At 37.7% G+C, this 22937-nt stretch overlaps 2 protein-coding genes and 1 pseudogene across 2 annotated transcripts in view; all 3 read left to right on the top strand.

The window, feature by feature from the left end:
* LOC122332270 (sickle tail protein homolog) overlaps positions 1–3929 on the top strand; it is a 45679-nt gene extending 41750 nt beyond the window's left edge. Inside the window, 3 exon segments of the mRNA XM_043229561.1 lie at positions 2–600; positions 1145–1282; positions 2260–3929. Coding sequence (XP_043085496.1) covers positions 2–600; positions 1145–1282; positions 2260–2754 — 1232 coding nt within the window. The 3' untranslated portion in view covers positions 2755–3929.
* A 1331-nt stretch (positions 3930–5260) lies between these two features.
* On the top strand, positions 5261–7306 carry LOC122332324 (uracil nucleotide/cysteinyl leukotriene receptor-like). Its single transcript, XM_043229651.1, has 2 exons — positions 5261–5573; positions 6067–7306. Exon 2 carries the CDS (start codon positions 6100–6102, stop codon positions 7045–7047), a length of 948 nt encoding a protein of 315 aa, XP_043085586.1. The 5' UTR covers positions 5261–5573; positions 6067–6099; the 3' UTR covers positions 7048–7306.
* Positions 7307–8127: 821 nt separating this feature from the next.
* Positions 8128–22511, top strand: LOC122332249 (annotated as a pseudogene).
* Positions 22512–22937: the final 426 nt, after the last annotated feature.

Raw genomic sequence — 22937 nt, 5'->3', positions numbered from 1 at the left:
CTGTCTGAGGGGGCATTAGTAGATGTTGCTGGTGATGCAAAGCAAGACGGAAAGAAGAAGTTCAAGTTGAAGTTCCCCAAGAAACAGCTAGCAGCATTAACGCAAGCCATTCGAGCTGGAAGTAAAACAGGCAAAAAGACTTTGCAGGTTGTTGTCTATGAGGATGAGGAAGAGTCAGATGGGACTGTGAAACAACACAAAGAGACCAAGAGGTTCGAAATTGCTTGCTCCAAAACAGAGTCTTCTAAATCAAATCAGCAGGAGCCTAATGGCCGAACAGACGAGATTCGTAAGAATACCTACAAAACCCTTGACAGTCTAGAGCAAACCATAAAGCAGCTAGAGAACACCATTTGTGAAATGGGACCGAAGTCTTCAGAAGAGGCTGAAATCTTGGTGAACCCTGGAACTCAGGACAAAAGGACTGAAGAGAGTTCAGGGCACACAGAGAAAGGACTTTCTTCCAAAACCTTGGTACCAAGGTCGACTTCTGCCAGTAAAGGTCCTGGTCTACGAAAGAAGACAAAACCACAGCTCCTTCCTCGGCCTGCCATCATACCAACTACCGGGGTTTCAGTCACACCAGTTCCCACCCAGCAGGTCTCTCTCTAGCTCCTACTACCTTAGCAAAGACTATGGGTCTGTCCCTCTCCTCTTGCTCACAACCGTTCCACCCTATCCAGTGACTTCTGAAGATCCTTAGCCTTTCCTGCAGTGGAGGCTACCAACTCTGGGATCTGAACTTTTTAACACCTTCACATATTTTTATAAATATGGTGTGTTTATTTCTGGAGTGGTGTGTCATAGATAGACCTTTGTGTGTTCACTGATGGTGCTATATAATCTTGGGTTAAGGCAGCCAACAACTTTCACCGTCTTAGAACCACAGTCTCATACTGTTTCTGGATCCTTTTGTGGGTTCTAAGGCAGTCCTTAAAGAAATTTGTTGGTATTCTGGGCTGGTTTGCATGCTTCCTTACTTTTCTTTCTGGTACATGAACAATGTCATGGTGATACCACACAGATGTATTGTGCAAGCTTTGTCTTGCTGTGATTTAGCTTATAAACCACCTCAAATATGGCTCTTTTTGTTTCTTGCTTTTTATTCCTTTTTTCTTCTGTGTGGTTTAAATCCTTTTTGCAGAATGCCAGCGTGGTGTCACCTACTAGTCGGATGCCGGTGCCTGTTTCTGCCAAGGCTAGGCAGCAACCGGGCACCTCAGAGAAAGAGAGGGCAACAAAACCGCAAAAGCTACAGGACTCTCAGAGGCAGTTCCGCCAGGTAGTCTTATCATAGGACCACTTGTCCAGTCAGAAAGACACACACAACTAGGCATAGACTGAATGCTCAAGAGGAAAGTCAGTTATTGCAGGGCTTGTACTGAGATGAGGAAAAAGAACTAACAAAAAAAATACCTGATGAGACCGAACAAACTGTTCTTTGGTTAAGGCCTAGTGCCGAAAGCTGTCTTTGAACGTTGACGTTTTTTCTGCTACATTTTTTTTTTGAATGGCTGTGACCGAAGGCAACTGACTGTTATTTCATAATACCATCAAATGCTTCTGCATGTTTGCTTTGCTTGTGGCTTTGGTGCTGTAAAAGACAAACTAATTTACAAAAGGAAAAGAAAAAAATATAAACTCCACAGTCACTGCTTACCTAACATTAGGGTCTCTTTAACTTAAATACCACTGACATCTAACCCCTACACACACTAATGAACTATGACAACTTCCCTTGTAAGTCAGGATTCTTATCTGTTTAACCCAATTTTGGACCCTTTCCCTGTTTACCTCTTGGAGGAATCTGCAAACCCTGGCCTCAATGCCCAGTGTCCACAAATCCACTAAGTCCCCATTATCCTGTGGATGCCTTCCCAAATTGTACCTCCTCTATTCCTCCTGGAGCCTCCTTTGGTTATGAGTACTGGTTGGTTGCACTCACTCTGCGCAATACTCACTCTAAAACTTACAATCCTATCGTCCCTCACCTTCACTCTCCTTTCCTTCTTACAATCTATTTTAAATTATTTTTTATATATTTTCACCCTCAAGACAGATAGTTTTTTGTTGTTGTTGTTATGTGTGTGTGCCTTTAGTATTTTCACCTATACATGTAGTTTCTGTGTCTTTGATAATCTATCATGATTAACTGTAGATTCCAGTAGTATTATTTGAAACATGTTTAGAAATTTTACGTATTTTAATCATAAATTCCCAATGTTGACAATCAGTGTGTTTTGGCATCTTTGTTCGCAGGCTAATGGAAGTGCTAAGAGATCTGGAGGAGATCCCAAATCCACTTCTCCTACTGTGCCTGCTTCTAAAATTCCTGCTTTTTCCTCTAGTACGGGAAAAGGCTTGAACCAGTCTGATTCTACTAATATTGTTAATTCTTCTTCTCCTTTATCTTCCTCCCTTCCCACTAGCAAATCTTCTATCCCTCCTCCTCGATCCAGTTCCACCCCCTCCTCTCATATCCCCTCCCTTTCTAACGGTTCTTTAAAATTTGCCCCTCCCACTCACAGCACTAAAGGCCTCTCTATTCCCACGCAGACACAAAATGGTCGACCTTCCTCCTCTTCCTCCTCTTCCTGTTCCCACTCCCCCTTGTCCCCGACTATGTTGAGTCAGAGTGCGAAGAGTATCCGTACCATTCACACACCCAGCTTCACCAGCTACAGTCGGCCACACAACGGAAATGCCGGTAAATCAGCTATTCCCACGGTAACTCTCGCTAAGGACGCTGCGTAGAATGCTTCGCTGCTTCGCAACCATTTATGTATCTCCTAAAGAGGTGGAGTCAGTCCTGATTTTAGTCGTTTCACTTTTTTAAGTTAAGATTTGATTTGTTTAAACAATTAATATTGTTCTGTCAGAGTGAACTTTTGTTTTGTTTTGGCATGACTTTGGTTATTGCATGTTATTATTTTCTCTGTTAAAATGAAAGGCCATCATCCATTAATCAGTGTTTTAAACTTGAATCTCTGCAAATCATAAACATATAAAAAGATAAACTCTTTTATTTAAAAACTAAAAAAGAAAAAATCAAGAATTTTACAGAGCACTTCATTTGAAAAGAATATTTATTTTTCATACAAGTTGAGAGACTAAGTATTCAAGTCAGTAGTAAAAGTATGTAAACAATGTTTTGGTTATTAATATCCTCTAAATGATTTTGAATGAGGTTTTTTCGTTTATTTTAGTTGACAGACATTGGTTGTAGCCATAATAAGTGAAAAAGTACTGTAAGTATATTAACCATTGATGCAATTTGACAAACATTGTGTCTGTTTTTTTTTCTTTCTCTCATGCACTGCCAATGTCTTTAAGATTTATCATTATAAATTGACAACAGTTTTGCAATGAACAGTTGTCTGTCTTTTCAGTAGTCGTGCCTATTTGCCAAAGTTTGTATTTTACATCTTTACAACTGACTATATGCTGTGTTAGACACTTTGTACATTTAGGAGAGGTTATACCTGGCTTAACCTACCTATGTCACAATTCCTTGATTCACTCATGCAGTCTGTGGCTCTTAAATTAATGAATATTGATGTCTAAATGTAAACTAAAAATTGTAGTGATTGATACAATTGCTCTCTACTTCACATGTACATACTGTAACATCTCTATTTCAGAGACTGTCTTTAGTTTTGTTAACATATTGTACCAAAGTTTATTTCTATGCATGCCTATACAAAATTGTAGAAAGAGAGAATGTAATAGAAAAAATGCTTGCACAGACATATTTTGTAAATAAATGTTTTCTTTGGTTTTGTATAGCTTTAATTACAGAAGCAATCAGTGCAAAAGAGTGTAGGTATTAAAGTAGTAAAGTTCTGCATGCTTGTTGTTCACATGGCCTCTCGGCTATGGTTTCTTCACTGCAACACTGCAAGTCCTTCTATTAAACATTTTGGCAGATAGCTCAGCTGGCTTGTGTTTTTGTCCTATATATGTTATTTTATAGAATTACAATCAGTGCGCGTGTTGTGAATTCATGTTGTGAGCTTTACTGATTGTATGTAATGTGTGCTTTACATAGAGGAATCTGAGACAAAGTTTGAAGATTTCATTTGATTTGGTTTGGTTTGTTTAAAATATTGGGGAATTTACCTATACTTTTGTGTAGTGTAGTTTCAGTGACATTAATATTAATTTGCAAAATATAAAAAATATAGTATTAATACCAAATAATCAAGGAGATTAAAAAATGTAAAATATATATATTTGTATGTGTATATATATATATATATATATATATATATATATATATATATATATATATATATATATATATATATATATATATATATATATATATATTATGTGTATATATATATATATATATATATATATATATATATATATATATATATATATATATATATATATATATATATATATATATAATTGTATATATTTAGGTTATACCACGCTAGAACAGTGTTTTACAAAATAACCGAGGCACTTCAACAAAATCCCTTTGTGGAAAGCACAGTGATTCAAATTAGAGAACAGCAATGACTGTAGCAAGAAAAACATTATATAAATAAAATTTCTGTTGGTTACAGCAGTCCAAATTTATTAGGGTTATACAGGCCCTTGCTTTGAAGGATATGACTAGTCTCTCACACTGCTCTGGTGTGATCTTCCAGTCTCTTCCACAGTTCGATGACTGTAATGAGATTCTTAGTCATAACGTTTTCCAGAGGTTTTCATATGGGTTTAGATCAGGACTCAGAGCTGGCCATTTAATTATTTCAGTGTTTTCGGCTCTGCCCGTTTTGCAGCGTGACGGGGGCCATTATTCTGCATGAAAATTGCAAGCTGATTAGGAGGCGAATGCAGAGAAGGAACCAGCATGTAGCTACAAGAGGTGTTGATAAGCATTTGCCTTACATCTGCAAAAACATCCCCAAACCATGACATTTCCTTTCACCTTTCACTGTCGTTTTTGCTCTGAGTTCAGTTTAAAGAGGAACATAATGTTTTTCAGCTGGCCTAATTACCCAATATTTGTCTTATGTGGATGACTAGCCTTTTTGGAGGACTTGAAGGAGTGCCATTTTAAAGAAGCAAGATCTGGTAGGCATCTTGAAGCATTCTCTAATTTTGATCAGTGTTCTTCCTCAAATATTGCATTTAAGTTTTTATGCTGTGCTTCGGAAATATATTTAACTCATAAAAACTGCTCTTTTAGGATAACCTGGAAATTCTAAATTGTAGGTTGTTCTCAAATTTTGATCTCCATATGTCCAAACTACAGCTTTCTTACTGTTACTTTATAACTTAACAAACCCTAGCCTAAGTGGTTTTGCACAGAAATAGTTTAAAGTTGCTGTAAATTTGAACTACACCATTGCATACTGCAGGTAAAGAGACCAGTAGAGGGTGGTGTGTGTTAATGAGTTGTTATAAAAGGGCCGATTCATTTTTGTGTGATACGCCTCCTACGTGAATTTAAAGCATATGACTAAAAGAGGAAACAAACACAATTTATTGGGTCTGTAGTCAAAGGAGGCATTTATCATCAAGTCAGTGTGCTGACTGCTGGGAAAGACTTACCTGTAAGTACCCAAATAATAACAGTACTAATATTAATATCAGTAAAAATATCAATTATACCATTTACCTTGGTCATTTGAATGTTGTTTGACTTAAAGTTCCTAATGTTAATGCAATTAATATAAAGACACATTTGTTCATTAAAAAATGTGCAATTATCTTGCCATGCTGACCTTTTAAGTTCAAAGACATGTAGTCAAATTGCCATTCATCAACAAACAACTTTTTTTGAAGAATATTTTGTTAACATTGACACATTGAGTACCTAGTTTGTAGAACTGTAGGCAAATAGCATCTAAAACTAAACCTTTGATTTGTTAAGCAGTTTTTGGAAAATGTCCACACTTCCATTTGTGAATGCGTAGCTCAGATGACTTTAATGTTACATAATAAAAAAAAAAACAGCATAGTCATTTGTTATATATAATATATATAAGAAGATTTCTCAGATATAATATCTGATGCTTGATCTGACTCTTGCCATTCTCCAAACAGAAGCATACAGGCTCATAGTATAGACGGCGCGCTATGTTGAATCACTCCATGGAGGGGATTTACCTCAGCTCTCACTTAGAGAACATCCTGCTCACAACCTTCTACGCTGTCATCTTCGTCCTCTCAGTCCCGAGTAATGCCCTGGCACTTTGGGTGTTCTCCCACCGCAACATCAACAACACCCCTTCCAAAGAGTTTCTGAAGCACCTGGCTATAGCGGACATGTCCTATGTCTTGGTGCTCCCGATGCGAGTGATTTACCACATGTCAGAGAGCCACTGGCCTCTTGGTGAAGGGGCCTGTCGTGTGGTTGGTTTCCTGTTCTTCGTCAACCTCTACTGCAGCATGTACTTTATGACTTGTATCAGCGTAGACCGTCTGTTGGCTTGCACTGTGCCACACAAAACTCACAGCCTGAGAAAGACCAGGAATGCCAAAGTGGTATGTGCGGTGCTGTGGGTCATGGTGACTATTTCCATGTTACCTGTCCTGTTCTCTAAAAGGGAAGTGACTAGACAAGTGCAGAATAATGTGACAGTGTGTGAAAAGCTGTACATAGAGCAGTCCTCCAATCCCACCGGCGCGTTGGTGTCAACTGCCATTGCATTTTTGATACCTCTGGTCACCCTGAGCATTTCTTACATTCTTATATTTGCCAAAGTGAAAAAGATGACTTTTAAAGAAAGGACACCTGCTCAGCGTAAGGGAATGAGAATGATCGTTCTAACTGTGGTTAACTTCCTAATTGCATTTGTGCCCTATCATATTCAACGCTTCGTGTTTATCCGACAGCACGACGACATGTCAAAGTCAGAATCTGAAAGGCAAATGTTGCATTTAGGAAATCGCATCACTTCAGCTTTAACATGCGTAAGTGGAGTGTTGGATCCTGTCATGTACTTCTTTCTGGCTAGAAACTATCGAGAGACCCTTCTGCAGCTTTGTGGTAGAAACCCCAAAGATGAACAATCCACCACATGATCTTCTCAACTGCTTCTCACCAACCGCCAGACCTACTAAAACTCAGTATGTGTAAAACAAAGTTTAGTGTGAAAGTGGGAGAGATACGGTTCAGTTCAAGCGGATTCATACAGAAACGTTTTGAACCATGACACGTACGTTTATTTTACTTTTTGATTCTGTCAACCGTTATCATTTCTCAAATAATTTATTGTATATCATTTTGTCCTATATATCTAAATGCTTTCAGTTGTTTCAAATAAAATATTCTTTCAAAATCTCTTAAGGTCCCCACAAACATATTTTACACACCAGAACTTTCTTTATTGCCGTTGATGGTTCCATGAACAACCTTCAACAACCATGAAAAAGTGAAGAATAAATACAAGTAGAAAAAAAACCCGTCATTTTAAAAATGAGCATTTGTGAACATGTCTGTGAATGTGATATTTTTTATTTTAAAATGCTACTTCTGCGGGGTATTTCAGAAAGCAGGTTACGTGACAGGTTACGTGTAAGAGTAAGTGGATAATCAACGCTAACAATATTATATATTACAATAAAGTTTATATATAAACTTATGATAATATTGATAATATTTTTAGATTTGTTATAATAAAAATAAACATGACGTAATATTTACTGGCATATGTAATAGTTTGCTGTAGGCTATAAATTATAAAACACTATTATGTCATGGCAATGTTTAGTTTATTATATGTGTTTATAGCTATTTTATTATCATCTCACACATGGATATAATGTATTTTTGTAATAAATATTTTTGGCGGGAGCTGTTGCCATGGCGAATCGTAATTTCGGCGGTTTACTGATCATGGCGGTCAACCTGCTCAGAGTTAAGTAAACTAACACAATTGAACTGTTCTGAAACCAATAACTCTTGAGTTTTTCATCTCTCGGTGAGTCAACTCAGAGTTTAAGTTAAAACTTTGATTGAACATCCTTATTGAAACGGGACTCTCAACTTGTAAACTTTTATTAAAGAAGGAAATTACTTAAGCAGGCCATGGCCTTGGAAAGGAAAGGAAAGGAAAGGAAAGATACGCTTTTTGGTCGCACAGTGGACCCGTAGAAGAAGGCGTGCCTAGTAACGCGGTTGTCAGGAAGACGTTGGAGAGAAAACGTGTACAATAGTGTGATTTGTTTACTTTTTTGACTGATATGCTAGACGTGTTTATGAACGCGTTACTTATCTATATATATTTCGGGGTTTTAAGATTGGTATCAGGTTTGGGTTCTAAGTTCGTTGTTCTGGATCTCCCCAGTCCTCTCGGATGGGTGGAGTGTTTTCTTCGCTCTGCTGGAATTCGTCCCGCACATCGTCTTCAGGATTACCGCAGGGTTCAAGACCACAGTTTAAGGTGAGGTTTAAGCATTAAATACGCAGATATCCACGTCCTCCATGCGTTTGATTTGATGACACCGTAAAAGTAATGAACGACATGCTAACCCGATACAAACCAAACAAACAGACTTTATGGGATCGTCAGATCATATACTTCGTCTCAACCTCTCATAAATGTTTTCCTTTTCTTATCATTTCTACTGTGGAACTGACGCTGTAAGTGCAAACATAATATAAGTTATACACGCTAAAGACATTTAACACATTTTTAAAAAGAAAGGTGCCAAAATCCCCGAGTAAACAAAGATACAAAAAGATGAATTGCGTGCCAAATCAGCCAAATTTGAGAAACTGCTTGACTTTGATTTAGTTAGGGTTAGATTTTTACTATTTATAAAAAGTCAAACATGCATTAATAAAAGCAAAAATGTAGACACTGTCTCTTAGTAATTCATTGTGCTGTACACCTTAGATTTTGAACCAAATTACAGGAGCAAACATAATTTGTGAACCTGGACAACAAATCAAAAGGGTCCATTTCTTTTTAAAATTGAGATTTGTACATCACCTGAAAACTAAATGATGTATTGGTTTGTTAGGTGCAACAATAATTGTCCGAGTTACAGATTTGCAAAAATGTAAATATTGAGAAAGTTACATTTTTAAATTTTTCCAAATTATCTGACAAAAGCAATTCTTCTTACATTATATGCCAATGTGTACATACACACGTGGTCAGAAAAAATATATGGCATCCCTGGCAAATATGACAAAAAAAGCTATAAAGTAAACCTGCAATATAAAATGAGGGGAAATCTCGTTATGAAGTAAAGTTTTTTCTCAAATATACATTGGACACAATTATTGGTACCCCTAGAAATTCTTAAATAGTAAAATATCTGTATATTCCCATTCATATTCACAATTTTCAAGTTTCACAAGAATAGAAAGAGGATGGAAAACAAAGGCCGAATTTCCCAAGATGTGCTCCAATAGATAATTGAGCTTTGCAAATAAGAAAGTGATTTTAAGAAATACTTCCACCATGGGGCAATTCTTTCCAATCAATAGAGCATGTTACAAGACTGCCTGGAAGAAGATGTGTATATATTGTCCTAATGCAGGAGGGTTTGAGGGTCTATAGACTCTCCAAGGACCACAGCTGGAGAATTGCAGAACTTACAGAAAATACAGGACTGGTATTTTAATCGTGACTAGCTTCTATGGAAATATTTCTGCTGGAGGTCCTGGACGTCTTGTTTAGACACATGGCATCTTTGACTCTATCAGATATCAACAGATAAAAAATCTAAAAAGTGACTTTATTAATAATTTTATAATGGGTTATGTTTGAGTCTTCCAACTGGACAATAATCCAAAAAACAAACCTAAAAAACAACACAAAAATGGGTCACTGGGTGTTATTTTGGCAAATGGAGCTTTTAAAAAGTATTCAATAAAAGGGTACCGTTAATTGTGTCCAGTGTGTATTAGAGTAAAAACATCAATTTCATTATAATATTTCCCCCGTTTTAAATTCTTATTCTTATTAACAGAAGTAAAGCACATTAAACATGATGGAAATGATGTAAAGACACATAATCTTGGGAATTTGCTCTCAAAGTGCATCCCTGTCCTGCTCAAGTGCAACAGATAAGAGATATTATAATTCTCCAGAAATGAAAACTTTATTCAAACAAACTTTTTCAGTCAACACACTCGACACTACAACGTAGTGCAAAAACGGCATCCCGTCCCACATTTTCTTGATTGATGTTTAAGTTATTATTATATTAGGTGTGTTCGACTCGAAGCGGCGCTGCAGCGGCCGATCAGTGTATGACATTAAAGTACAGTGAGAGCGTTTGACAGCTGATGTCCCCATATGTTCATTATATTTAACCGCTCTCGTTGTACTTTGTTGATGTCACACAGACCGGTGAGCGTCATTGAAGGCCTGGTGTGATTGAGAGCAAACATGAGAGGTCAGAGGCTAAGGGGTGTGGCCAAGTATATATATTTTTTATATAGCTAAAATAGCCCCAACAATGAGAAAGTAGCTAAATTTGGTGACAAAATCCCCAAAGTGGCAGTACTGATACACGGTGACAATGACCTCAGGGCCATACATATCTAGTTCTCAAATACAGCAAATCACAACTTTTTTGGCCTGTGCAGCTCTACTCTTTGATACACAATTTCAAATGAAACTTAAAATCCACGGTTAAATGTATCAGAACCGATGCACACTACTTTTGCTTCCTGTTTCCAACAGAACCGTCAATGTTCGGTCTGGAAGAGCGTAAGTGATCTAGCTGACGGGTGTCTTTGTGGCACCTCTCATCCGTTGTTATGGGTACGGCATCCTCTCTGGTGAGTCCCGGTGAGGTGATCGAGGATGGGTACGGGGGTGAGGGAGGGGAGGCATGTGAGATACCGGTGGAGGTGAAGCCAAAGGCTCGTCTGCTACGGAGCTCCTTCCGTCGCGGGCCTCGTGTCATCGGCGCCAGCTTCAAATCTACCGGATCTGTGGAACTGGAGTACGCGGCTGAGTATGAAAGGCTCAGGAAGGACTATGAGATCTTTCGGTCAGCAAGAACAATGAGGTTGCCTCCATGCAGAAGAAAAAAGCCAAGCTGGATGAGGAGAACAAGAGATCATGCGCTGAGCTGCAGGTTTGAGGGAGAATAACAAATCAAGCTTTTAATGTGGGGCTGTGACAGATTGGGCAGAAATAAAGACAAATTAGTAAAGAATATGAGGAAAACAAAAGATTAAAAAATATATATACCTTAAAACAGACGTGCAAGATTTTTAGAAATGTACTGTTTATATATTTGGTTGTTGTATGAATTTGCAAAGCTTTTATGCTATTTAAAAAAAAAAAAAAAGTAAACAGGCAAAGGAATTTTTAAGGTATATTTATTTATATATTTATTTAAAAAAATGTAGTTATTCATTTATTAAATTCAGGTCAAATTATCTGGTTTATTTGATGTAAAGTTCATATTATAAGAGGTTTTCTTGGCACACAGTTTTTAAGGATGCTTATTATGATTTCCTTTGACGTTTTATGATTTTAATGCATTTTTGGCTGTTCCATATGACAATGGGAAAAAGTTTAATAAAAGCTAAATATTTTTTCAAATAATGATTTATTACAAGATAAAAGCATCCACTAAATGTCCAAATATAAATGAAATAAATATTTATAATAGTATAATAGTATAATAAATATTTATAATAATATTTAAAACAAAAAAATGCCATTCTTTATATTATTTTTACCTTAATTTTATTATCAAGACAGTTCAGTATGATATAACACTTTTGACCTTTTCCCCTCTAAAAATATCAAAATAGTTTATTATCATACCATGTATTATCATGGAGTTAAACTACATTTTAATTTTTCATTCATGAATTGATTTTAAATCAGTAAATCAGTGGATGTACCCATGTATCAAGTACAAAGAAATGTTGAAATTAATGTTACTTTTCTCAAGATTTATATAAAACGACTTTTTTTTTTTTTTTTTTTTTTTTTTTTTCAAAAGTACATTTTGCTGAATCTGTGTTTCTCTGGTTGTCAGGCCCTTCAGAAGACTTACCAGAAGATTCTTCGAGAGAAGGAAAGTGCCCTGGAGGCAAAGTATCAAGCCATGGAGAGAGCTGCTACCTTTGAACACGACAGAGACAAGGTTAAACGGCAGTTTAAGGTGCGAATCTCATTCTCTTCTCTCCCACGTCAACTGACTCGCGGTGATTCTTACTTTGCGAAATCCTAAATCTTCACAAGCCCCTGTCTGAAACCTTTTGCTTTTTACATTATGCCTCTTTAGCCTTTAGCTGTTCTAGCGTTCAGTGTGTTCTTTCATCTTTATTTCTGTCCTAAATCGCCCTGCAGATATTCCGTGAGACTAAAGAAAAGGAAATTCAGGATTTGCTGCGGCAAAACGAGATCTAGAGTCAAAACTTCAACAGCTGCACGCTCAAGGCATTCAGATTTATGATCCAGCAGACTCGGATTCAGACGACAACCACACACACCGTCACGAGTAAGAGATTATTTATCAAAAATGTTATCATCAAGATCTATCATTATTCACAGTTAATCATTTCCCAGCACTATTGATCTATTGGTTTGTGTGTTCAGAACGTTTTTTTTTTCTCTCCCAACTGTCCCAAGTTTTCACGAAACTCTAGATTGGAGCATTATTGTAAAAATCAAAATTTCTGTACAAATTCATCCCTAATTTCCACTCTGTGCAGCTGCAGGAACTCAGTGTGAGTACTGGAGTGGAGGCATTTTGGGAAGTGAGCCGTCTATGGGCAGTATGATGCAGTTACAGCAGACACACAGGGGTCCTGAATTCGCTCACAGTCTCATCGACGTGGAGGGGCCGTTTGCCAATGTCAGCAGAGGTGAATTTGCACCTGTGCGTGTGCTTGTTGTAGGTGTACATGTGCGTATGCTGATGTTCGTGTGTTGGTGTTTCAGATGACTGGGATGCAGCTGTAGCCAGTCTGCTGCAAGTTTCTCCTCACGTCTCTCAGGCTCTGTGGAGTAACACAGTCCGCTGCTACCTCATATACACGCAGGAGACCAGAGCGGAGCTGCAGGCCTTTATACAAGTACACACGCTTAGATACGTTAACACATACGCGCGTTATCACATTTTAACACTCTTCATCAGTTTGTCTCTCTCTCTCAGACTCATTCTTTGAAGCTGCAGAGGTTTTGTGAGGGTTTGGGACATTTCTACCTAAACGTGTCGTTTTCTGAAGAGAAGGCTGCTCTGTTTGCCGCTGAACGCAGGCTGGAGATCGAGAGGAGCTCTGTGTGCGTGCTGCTGCTCAAGTCCTCGGTGTCCAGGTGATCTTTCTGTCTGTACTTTTTGTCATGTTATTGTCACATTTCTCTGTCGAATGAATCTGCTGAATCTGTTTTGTTGTTTTAGTTGCGTTGTAGAGGATGTGGAGGAAGCGTTCGTGAAAACCCCAGACTCTCGGCCTCTCTTGCTGTATTTGCGAACCGGTGAGAGAAAAGGAGAAAAGGAAGAAGTCTCAACCCTTAGCCCATCGACTAGAGACTTGCTAGAGAGAGTTAACAAAGCTGACAAGAGTGCCAAACTTAAGGTAATTTAAAAAGCTATGGGTTGAAAAATTTTGTTGATATTCCTGAAGGCTCTGAAGATTCTTTTTTCTTTTTTTTTTGGAAGATCACAGGGGTTTCAAAATTATTTCTTTATTTTTTTTCTAAACTTACTATAGGTGATAAAATTTCTTTTAGGAGTTCTTCTTTTATAGGAACACACCACTATTTTTGAAAATAGGCTCAATTTCTATCTTTCCAAATAAATTTTACTGTCTCCAATTCCTTTCAGCTGATTTCTGTGTCTGTCGGTAGCGTTTTTAGTTGCAGTTTAGCATGTGGTCCTGTTGGTTGTGTTGTCGGAGTTGGCCTATTTTCAGGCTCTGCGTAATACTATAGCATTATAGTATTATATTACGTAATACTATCAATTTCCTTGATAATTATGCCAGAATTAGAGTATAGTCTCTATATTGGCCTAAAATTCATAACTTTCCCTTTTCCAACAGTCTTACTAAATGATGTAACTACAGAAGAGTCGAGTTTTAAATAATTGAATAGATTATTTGAGTAATATGCTAATGGTCTATTTAGATTCAATGATCTACGTGCTATCACCAGACTCAGAGATTGACTGGATGGATTCAGAAACTCTAGGGCAGTTGGAAAACTGAGCCTATATTCAAAAATATTGGCATGTACCTTTAGGTTTCTTCTCACATATAGCACTAATGAAACACATGTTATTTATATAGCACCGTAAAAACCTCACACTTTTAGAAAAGGATTACAACTTGACTCTATGTGGTTAGTTGTGTTTTTAAAGAAACACAAATTTCCTTGAGATAATAATAACATGCACTACTTTAAGATTCTAAGCATTTTAGGTCTTATTTAGATCTTATTTTCTTTGACCCCTTTGTTTACTGTTTCACATGGAAAAGGCAAACCTTTGGCAATCCACTACATACATTCCATCTATTACATTGGTCTGTCAGTTTTGAATGCAAACAGCCAGTGTGTGTTTTTATGACCTCTTAGACTCATCGAATGAAGTCCAGGATCTTTTGTTTGTTTAGATTAAATATCTAAAAAGTCGCCATGTTTTGGTCAAAAATTACCAAGAAACTTAGTTCACTTTATTTTGGTGAATTAACGTTTTCTGCAGGTGGTGGATCATGCAGGGTCTGTGGAGGAAGGTGCTGCTCTTATCTTCACTCAGCTTGAGAGAGTTGTCAAACAGGTACAAACATATGCAAACAGGAAAACACAAGAGGGTGTTGTGGTTAATAGCATTTTTGTGCTTAATGTTCTTGCTTTAACTGATCGTGCACTTAGATATGATTTGATTAAAAATAACCCAGCTATAAAGAGCTTCGAAACTATTGGCAAGCACACATTATTTTAAACAAACAATGCAAATAGGGTTGCTTATTATTGTCAGCCTATATTTTGGGCTCAAAATGAACACACAACGAAAACACTTTACAATAAGGTTCATTAGTTAACCTAAGTTAACAAAACAATTTAACATGAACTAAGAATGAACAATACTTCTAAAGTGCAATACTTCTTTCAGCATTTACTAATGGATTACTAAAATCGTAAAGTTGTGTTTGTTAACATTAGATAATGCACAGTAAGCTAACATGAATTATCAACGATTGGTTGTTTTTATTATCTAATGTTAACAAAGATTATTAAATACTGTAATAAATGTATTGTTTGTTGTTTGTTTATGTTAGTTAATGCATCAACTAATGTTAACAATTGAGTGTTACCTTTACCTTTATGGAACAGAAAGTGTGTTAAACTAAAGTGTGTTGAGATAAACTAACCCAGCCACTAAAGTGAAAAAAAAACCTCTCTAACGCTTTGAAAATCACCCAAAGTTTGAGTAAAAAAAATATAAGCATTGTTTAGAGCGTGGCTCACTATTTTAAGGTTCCGAAGAGGACCGTATTTTATAAAGGAGATCCATAATGTTAAACAAAAGACATTTGTACAAGATGTGTCTCTTGTTCTTTAGGAGTTGTTAGGATTGGAGTTAGAAGAGAGTGGAGCGGTGGAGGAGAGAGAAGAGGAAGACTCTGGTGATGTGCTGTGGGATCTTCATGATGAGCAGGAGCAGATTGAGGCGTCCAGCAGGCTTGCAGCGCTGCTTCCAGATTCAGCTTCCAGAAGGCATGATGGCTTTGTTATTTTGTGTATTTTATCATAGCTGAATGTACATACAGTATATTATTATTATTATTATTACTATTATTATTAGAGCAACCAAATATGAAATATGACGGACGAATGGCAAAAAATGTGTTGAAGGTTGTTTCGCTTTCTTTTTTTTTTCTTTCTCAGTATGTCGACCGACTCAATGACATGGTAGCCGCCCCTCCACCCACCCCACCATTGCTGGTATCTGGTGCACCTGGATCGGGAAAATCACTTCTGCTTGCTAAATGGTTGTTTCATCTTAATTCTTGATATTAGGTATTTTTGCACAATGTACATACATTTTCACAGTCTAAACAATGTCATTTTCCGCAGGATAGAGTTACAGCAGAAAAACTCTCCCAACACGCTCATCCTGTATCACTTTACGGGACATCCTCTCTCTAGCAGCACAGATCCAGTCCTCATCATTAAGCGCCTCACAGTGAAGGTCAGACATTTTTGAATTTTGAATTCAGAATTTTTTTATGTAAATGCATGGACACACATGGACGTCTGCTCTCAAGACCCTCCTGAAACATATTTTCAATGATTGACACCACATAGTTAGGTCACATTCAAGGGTTTTATTATAGACACAATACAAGCATAGTTAACTAAATATAGAACTTTCCTCTGAATAAGTTCTCTTTCCCAATCGACCTTGTAGCTGCTCCAGCATTTCTGGTCTATTTCCGGTCTTTCGATGGACCCTTCTAAGATCCTCGAAGAGTTCCCGCGCTGGCTAGAGCGGCTGTCTGCACGTCACCATGGCAACATCATAATCATTATTGACTCCATTGACCAAATACAGGTTACACTTCCTCAAATAATCTTCCTCATTGCTGTGGTATTTTTGTGGTCTGTCATCATGTTTATCAATCTACGATGATGGAAAACGCCTACATTTATATGCGGGACCTTTTGTCTTTTGTTGTGGGAGTTAATAGTATGGATTTTTACCTTTTGTCGTTTTAAATATTTAGATATTAGATATTTGTTATTGACTAGATTGTTTGTGTATGACTTTTTTTGTGTGTTTTATTTGAAAAGAAAAAAAATGATAGAAAATAGTATAGCATTTTTATTTACCAGCCATTATTTTTTGTATTCCCCAGAATGCTGAGCGACACATGAAGTGGTTGATTGATCCTCTTCCTGCTAATGTGAGAGTACTGGTGTCAGTTAATGTGGAGACCTGCCCACAGGCATGGAGGTTTGTAATGCAAAAAAAACATTTAAAAACCTAATATTGCACATTCGTATAATATTACACACATGTAGACAATCACAAAACATGTTCTGCTCTTTAGATTGTGGCCCACGCTGCACCTAGACCCACTCGATCCCAGAGAGGTGAAGACTGTCATCAGCACAGAGTGTGTGAACAGTGATATCAAACTCACCAAAGATCAGGTAGGCATCCTTGTCCGTCTGTGTTCATATTTGCGTATGAATTTTGAGTATGGGTTTTGTCTGTATTGCTTGCAAACAGGAAAAGAAGTTGGAGAGACATTGCCGTTCAGCTGCGACATGCAACGCGCTCTATATCTCATTACTGGCGAGACTTGTTACGCAGTGAGTAGATTGTGAAATTGTGGTGTTTGTGGGTCTGTGGTATGTCAATTTTACAATTTTTTTGCAATGCCGAGTCGAACAATGACGATGTTGGACTGGCCCTTTCAACGTCTGAACCTCAACCCTATCGAGCTAATTTGAGGACAGTCGGACAATAACACCAAACAGATCTTTTGTACATTCAAAGAAAAGCCTTTGGCTTGAATTGCAGAAAGCATGGGATAACGTTACTGTTTCAGGAGTTTCATAAGTTCATAAGGTATATGGTGACGCTATGCCAGAGACATGCATGGCTGTAACTGCTACAAAAGGTAGACATACCAAATTTTTCATTTTAAAGGTGTATAAAACCTGTATGACTCACTTCATCTGATATTTGTTGTGCTCAGAGCAAACACCATGCACATTGTAAAATGAAATAATGTTTTAATAATGTTCTAATAATTTGTCCACCACTGTATATATTGTAGAATGTTAATTTTCAAAAGTGACAAAGGTATCATTTCATTTTGAAATTGACAAATTTCTGCTAGGCAAGCTTGGTTTAATACAAGTGAAACATTTATTGTACAATGTTTACAAAAAATAAATAAATAAATATATATATATGTATGTATTAAAAAAATGTGTGTGTGTATATATATATATATATATATATATATATATATATATATATATACATATATATATATATATATATATATAAATGTATATACATTTCTGTTAAGTAATAAGGAGGGGGTGGCTTTAGACCTACAGTAATCTTAAAACAGCCAGTAGTCTCTCTTTAGCACACCCTTTGTCTGATTTTATGTTTAATCTGTCAGCTCTAGATCTTCCTGGACATTGGAGAAGACTCTACAGCAGTGTGCATCGTGTCAAGATACAGTATCGCTATACAGACTGGGCCTGAAGGTGGCGCTAGACTCACTCAGCACAGATCGGGAAAAACACTTAATGAAAGAGGTCACCTATACAAAGTTAGCCGTCCGAAGAAGAGTATTGCTAAAAAAACAACTTATAACTTATGTGAATTTCTACTTCTGCAGTTATTGTGCCTCGTGTGTGCCAGTCACAACGGCATCAGTGAATCAGAGGCTTTGGAGCTGTTCCCAGACCTGAATTTTCCCGCTCTCACCTCAATGCTCCACAGTCTGGAGAGACTCCTCATCATTACCTACACCTGTGGTCTCGTTCGCTTTCAGCACCCACAGGTGTGTATGTCTGAAACTAACTGTTACTCTGAACTTTGTTGGGTGTATTTTAACGGAGGTAAATTAAAGGGAACTGGTTTGTGTAACTGAGTATCATTTCCAGGCATGTGAAGCGGTCAACCAAGAGTTTCTGGATGGGGGCAAATGTCGTGGATCCTACAGAGAGAAAATCATTCGGTTCTTCAGTGAACAGCTGAAGTAAGATTACTTAATGCAGTTAATGTGGATTTATGTGTGTTTCTGTATTCTCTGACCTGGGAAGAGAATTGTTTAAATCTGAGGAGAAAACAATTGCTGTGATTTCAAGGCTGAACACACTTAGAATCTGTAAATGAAAAGGTGATACTAATTACATGTATTTTATTTTATTTTAAAAATGTTTTATTGCAGAATAATGGCATTATAGTATTAGTAATATTTTACATTTATTTTGTATGTATTTGTTTTACAAATTTAAATAATAAAGTAAATTAAAAAATTTTATTGCAGTACAATTGTACTATTGTAATAGTAATATTTTATATATTTTTTGCAATATTTACCACATTTACAATATTTTGTATTGATTTATTTTACAATTAGTAATCATTATTATTATATGACAAATAGCTGCCATGTTGGATCGTTTTGTTAAATAATTTTTGTTGGTTCAGGCAAGAACGAGTGACATGGAGGGTGGCTGATGAATTGCCGTGGTTACTGCAGCAGCAGGAAGATCGAAGTAAACTTCAGATGAGTTTGCTTAACTTGTTTGTGTCCCAGAACCTGTACAAGAGGTACGTTCTTACGTTCCTGCTGTATCTCGGATTCTTGTGTGGATCTGTGTCTAAAATGACGTCTTGGTGCTGATGTGCGTTCTCAGGGGTCATTTCTCTGAGCTGCTGGCACACTGGCAGTTTGTTGGTAAGGATAAGTGCTCAATGGCGACGGAGTATTTCGACTCATTGAAAGACTTTGAGAAGACCTGTGAGAGTGAGCAGAGCATGAGCCAACTGGCGAACCTGTACGAGACACTGGGCCGCTTCCTCAAAGACCTGGGAATGCTCAGTCAGGTGATACAGACCGAAAGACTGATGATCACCTCCGTTTCGTTTTGAAGTGTGCGGAAATAACGTGTATGTGTTGTATTTAAGGCGGTGGCCCCCTTGCAGCGATCCTTGGAGATCCGTGAGACGGCTCTGGATCCGGACCACCCAAGTGTGGCTCAGTCCCTGCACCAGCTGGCAGGGGTTTACGTTCATTGGAGGAAATTTGGAAACGCAGAGCAGTTGTACAAACAAGCTATGGAGATTTGTGAAAACGCTTTACGGCCCTGAACACAGCACTGTGGCTAGAGAACTAGACTCACTCTCACTCCTCTACCAGAAGCAAAACAAGTACAGAACATTTTTTTAATTCATATTCCATTACGCAGCTATTGCAGAAGCTTTGTTCCAAGTCCTAGTGAGATGCCTTGTTTAGTTTGTAAATACTGTATTTTATTGGTCATTTCCTATCTGTAAGACTATAAGATGTTTGTTTTCTATTTGCAATTACTAATTTTACAAAATGACATCCTTCATTCATTCTTCTGTTTTTTGATTTTTTTATCTAGATATGAGCAGGCCGAGAAGTTGAGAAAGAGGTCGGTCAAGATCAGACAGAAGACGCACGACAGAAAGGCCACATGGTAAGGAAAGGCCAAATAATAATTTTAGCCACTTTTGTTTCTGATTTGGTCCCACTCAAATAACAGCATCTCTTATACAGTATTTGCTTGTGTTGTTTTTAGTATGGTTTCGCTCTCTTAAAGCGACGGGCACTGCAGTTAGAGGAACTTACTCTTGGCAAAGACTCAGCTGATTGTGCCAAGACTCTAAATGAGCTTGGAGTGCTTTATTACCTGCAGAACAACCTGGAGTGAGTAAATCTTCATTTCTGTGCACACCACACATCCTGAACTGTGCAATGCAGATTTTCAGTCATGGATAATGAGAAAAACTAATCTAAATCTAATCTACAACTGTTTTAGTAGATATTTTTGCATTGTTGGGGTATTGTTGAATTCTTTTTACTAAATATTTTGGACATATTTTTTCAGGCTGCTCAAAAACATGTTCAAAAAAACAGTAATATTTGCACTGTATTCTTCCCAATGAGTGGGTTAAGCAGGGTCTACTTCTTCTACATGCCTGTCATGGGAGTTGTTTTCTTTGCAACCAAAGTAGCACCTTAACAGTCGTGTCTTGGCCCCACATGATGTGTATTGATCTTCCAATGAGCTCTATGAGCCTCTGTGGCATTTTCTTCATCATGGTGATGTCCAAAGTTAACACAACATACCCGAGAGACAGGTTGGTTCTTCTATCTCTGTACATTTTCAGTGTACAGGTGGAGCTAAATGAGAGCACACATCGAGTTTGCGTTTCCTCTTTCAGATCTCTCTGCAAAGTACGGCTTCCTCAAAGTTTCAGATGGTGTCATATATATATATATCAAACCTGTCACTGTGCCTCGCCAAGACTATAATACTCATGTTTTTGTGTAGGTGGAAGTGTTTATGAGCTTTGCACTGCTTTGTGTGCAGGGGTAGCTGGCGTAACCAGTATCTTTTTATTTTATTTTATTTTTTAATAATCACCACCTACTCTCAGAGTTTTCAGAGATTTAGAATTTGCATTTTCATCCAGCCTGTATTAATGTTTTTTGAACCAGTCATAAAAAAAAAAAAACATCTCTTGTCTTGAAAATGGTTTAAATGTCTTCCTTGTGTAATATACTCAATAGACAAAAAGACTTACTTTGTTGTTGTAAACTATTCTTATATTTTAGTACTTTATTAATAATGCACATTTTCCATTTGCATTTATATAATGAGAATTTGAACGTTTTTATCACCTAGTGCTGCAAAAATGTTCTTGACCTGTTCCTGGAGATGCGCCAGCGTGTGCTGGGACCGGATCACCCTGACTGCGCCCAGTCTCTGAACAACCTAGCTGCTCTTCACAGCGAGAGGAAAGAGTACGAGAGTGCAGAGGAGCTGTATGAAAGAGCACTTGACATCCGTAAACTCGCACTCGCACCAGATCATCCTTCTCTCGCCTACACCTCAAAACACTTGGCCATGCTTTATAAACGCAGGGTGAGAAACCGCATGGAAAGAGCCACAACTTACAAGCACTGCAGAACCAGTAGCAAACAAGTGGCGATTATGCATACAGCCATTCTGCAATGTTGTGCTTTTGTCTTTTTAATTGTCTGTCTGTTTGTGTGTATGACAGGGGAGGCTGGAAAAGGCAGTTCCTCTATATGAACTGGCTCTTGAAATCAGAGAGAAGAGCTTCCGGGCCTAAACACCCCAGTGTTGCCACCGCTTTAGTTAACCTTGCAGTGCTCTCTACTGCCAGCTGGTGAGAAACATTTGGTCTTTCCATTGTAAAACTATCCAGTTCGTTTCTCTGATAATTTGACTCTTTTGATGTGTGTTTGTGTTGCAGAAGCAGCACAGTGATGCTTTGCCTTTATACGAGCGTGCTCTAAAGGTATATGAGGACAGTCTTGGCCGACTGCACCTCGTGTTGGAGAGACTCTGAAAACCTGGCTGTACTCCAGGTTAGCCATGTTTTCTTAACTCGGCTGTGCCAGTTAGATTCACAGTACATTCAACAAAAGTGTTAGGCAGCAATTAAGAACTTGTGCTCATAATGATTACAGTGCAAGGACAATATTGCATTAATTTGACAGTTTTGCGCGTTAACCTACGTTTGGCATCATGTGGAATCTTTACAAGGTTTCGAAATTTTCGAAAAATCGAGGAAAAGTAACTGTATCTGCAAACCAGAATTGTGTGACTTGGGCCGGAAATAACCACGTAGCAACAACCTCCATAACACCCTATTACACTCTTGCTTTCAGCTATGAAGAGGGAGATTTCGAGAAGGCTGCTGAACTGTACAAGCGAGCAATGGAAATAAAGGAGGCAGAGCCATCTCTGGTGTGCGGTAAAGCCCCCTCACATCACTCATCTAAGCGAGCGATACCATGAGCTCACGAAGCCCCCTTACCTCACACTTCAAGGTGACACCTGAGCCTCAACATTTACCAATGTCAACTCTTACCTCTATTAATGAAGCCATATTGGCCACACTTGATGTGTTCGGGCATGTGCTTGAAGTCTAGATGCAGCAATCAAATACTTGCATGGTAAGAAAACATTGATTCGACATGGTTTTCAATCCTACTGTAATTTACAGTATGTATCAGTGTTTTAATGTGTCATAAGTTTTTTTTCAATGCAGCACTTCATAGCTTCCAGCATACCAATGACATTTCGGATGCACTGGTGTGTTAAGCGTAGTAGTGTTTAGCAAAGTGACTATTATCAGAATTGTGTTATTTATGGAAGGACACCTCAGAGTAAGAAAAAAATGACTGTTAGAATGCATTTGGAAGATATAAAGGCACGAGAGAT

This window comes from Puntigrus tetrazona, unplaced genomic scaffold (assembly GCF_018831695.1).
Source record: "Puntigrus tetrazona isolate hp1 unplaced genomic scaffold, ASM1883169v1 S000000008, whole genome shotgun sequence".
Taxonomy (NCBI): Eukaryota; Metazoa; Chordata; class Actinopteri; order Cypriniformes; family Cyprinidae; genus Puntigrus; species Puntigrus tetrazona.
Note: the sequence above shows the minus strand (reverse complement) of the source record. Positions and strands in the feature narration are given on the sequence as shown.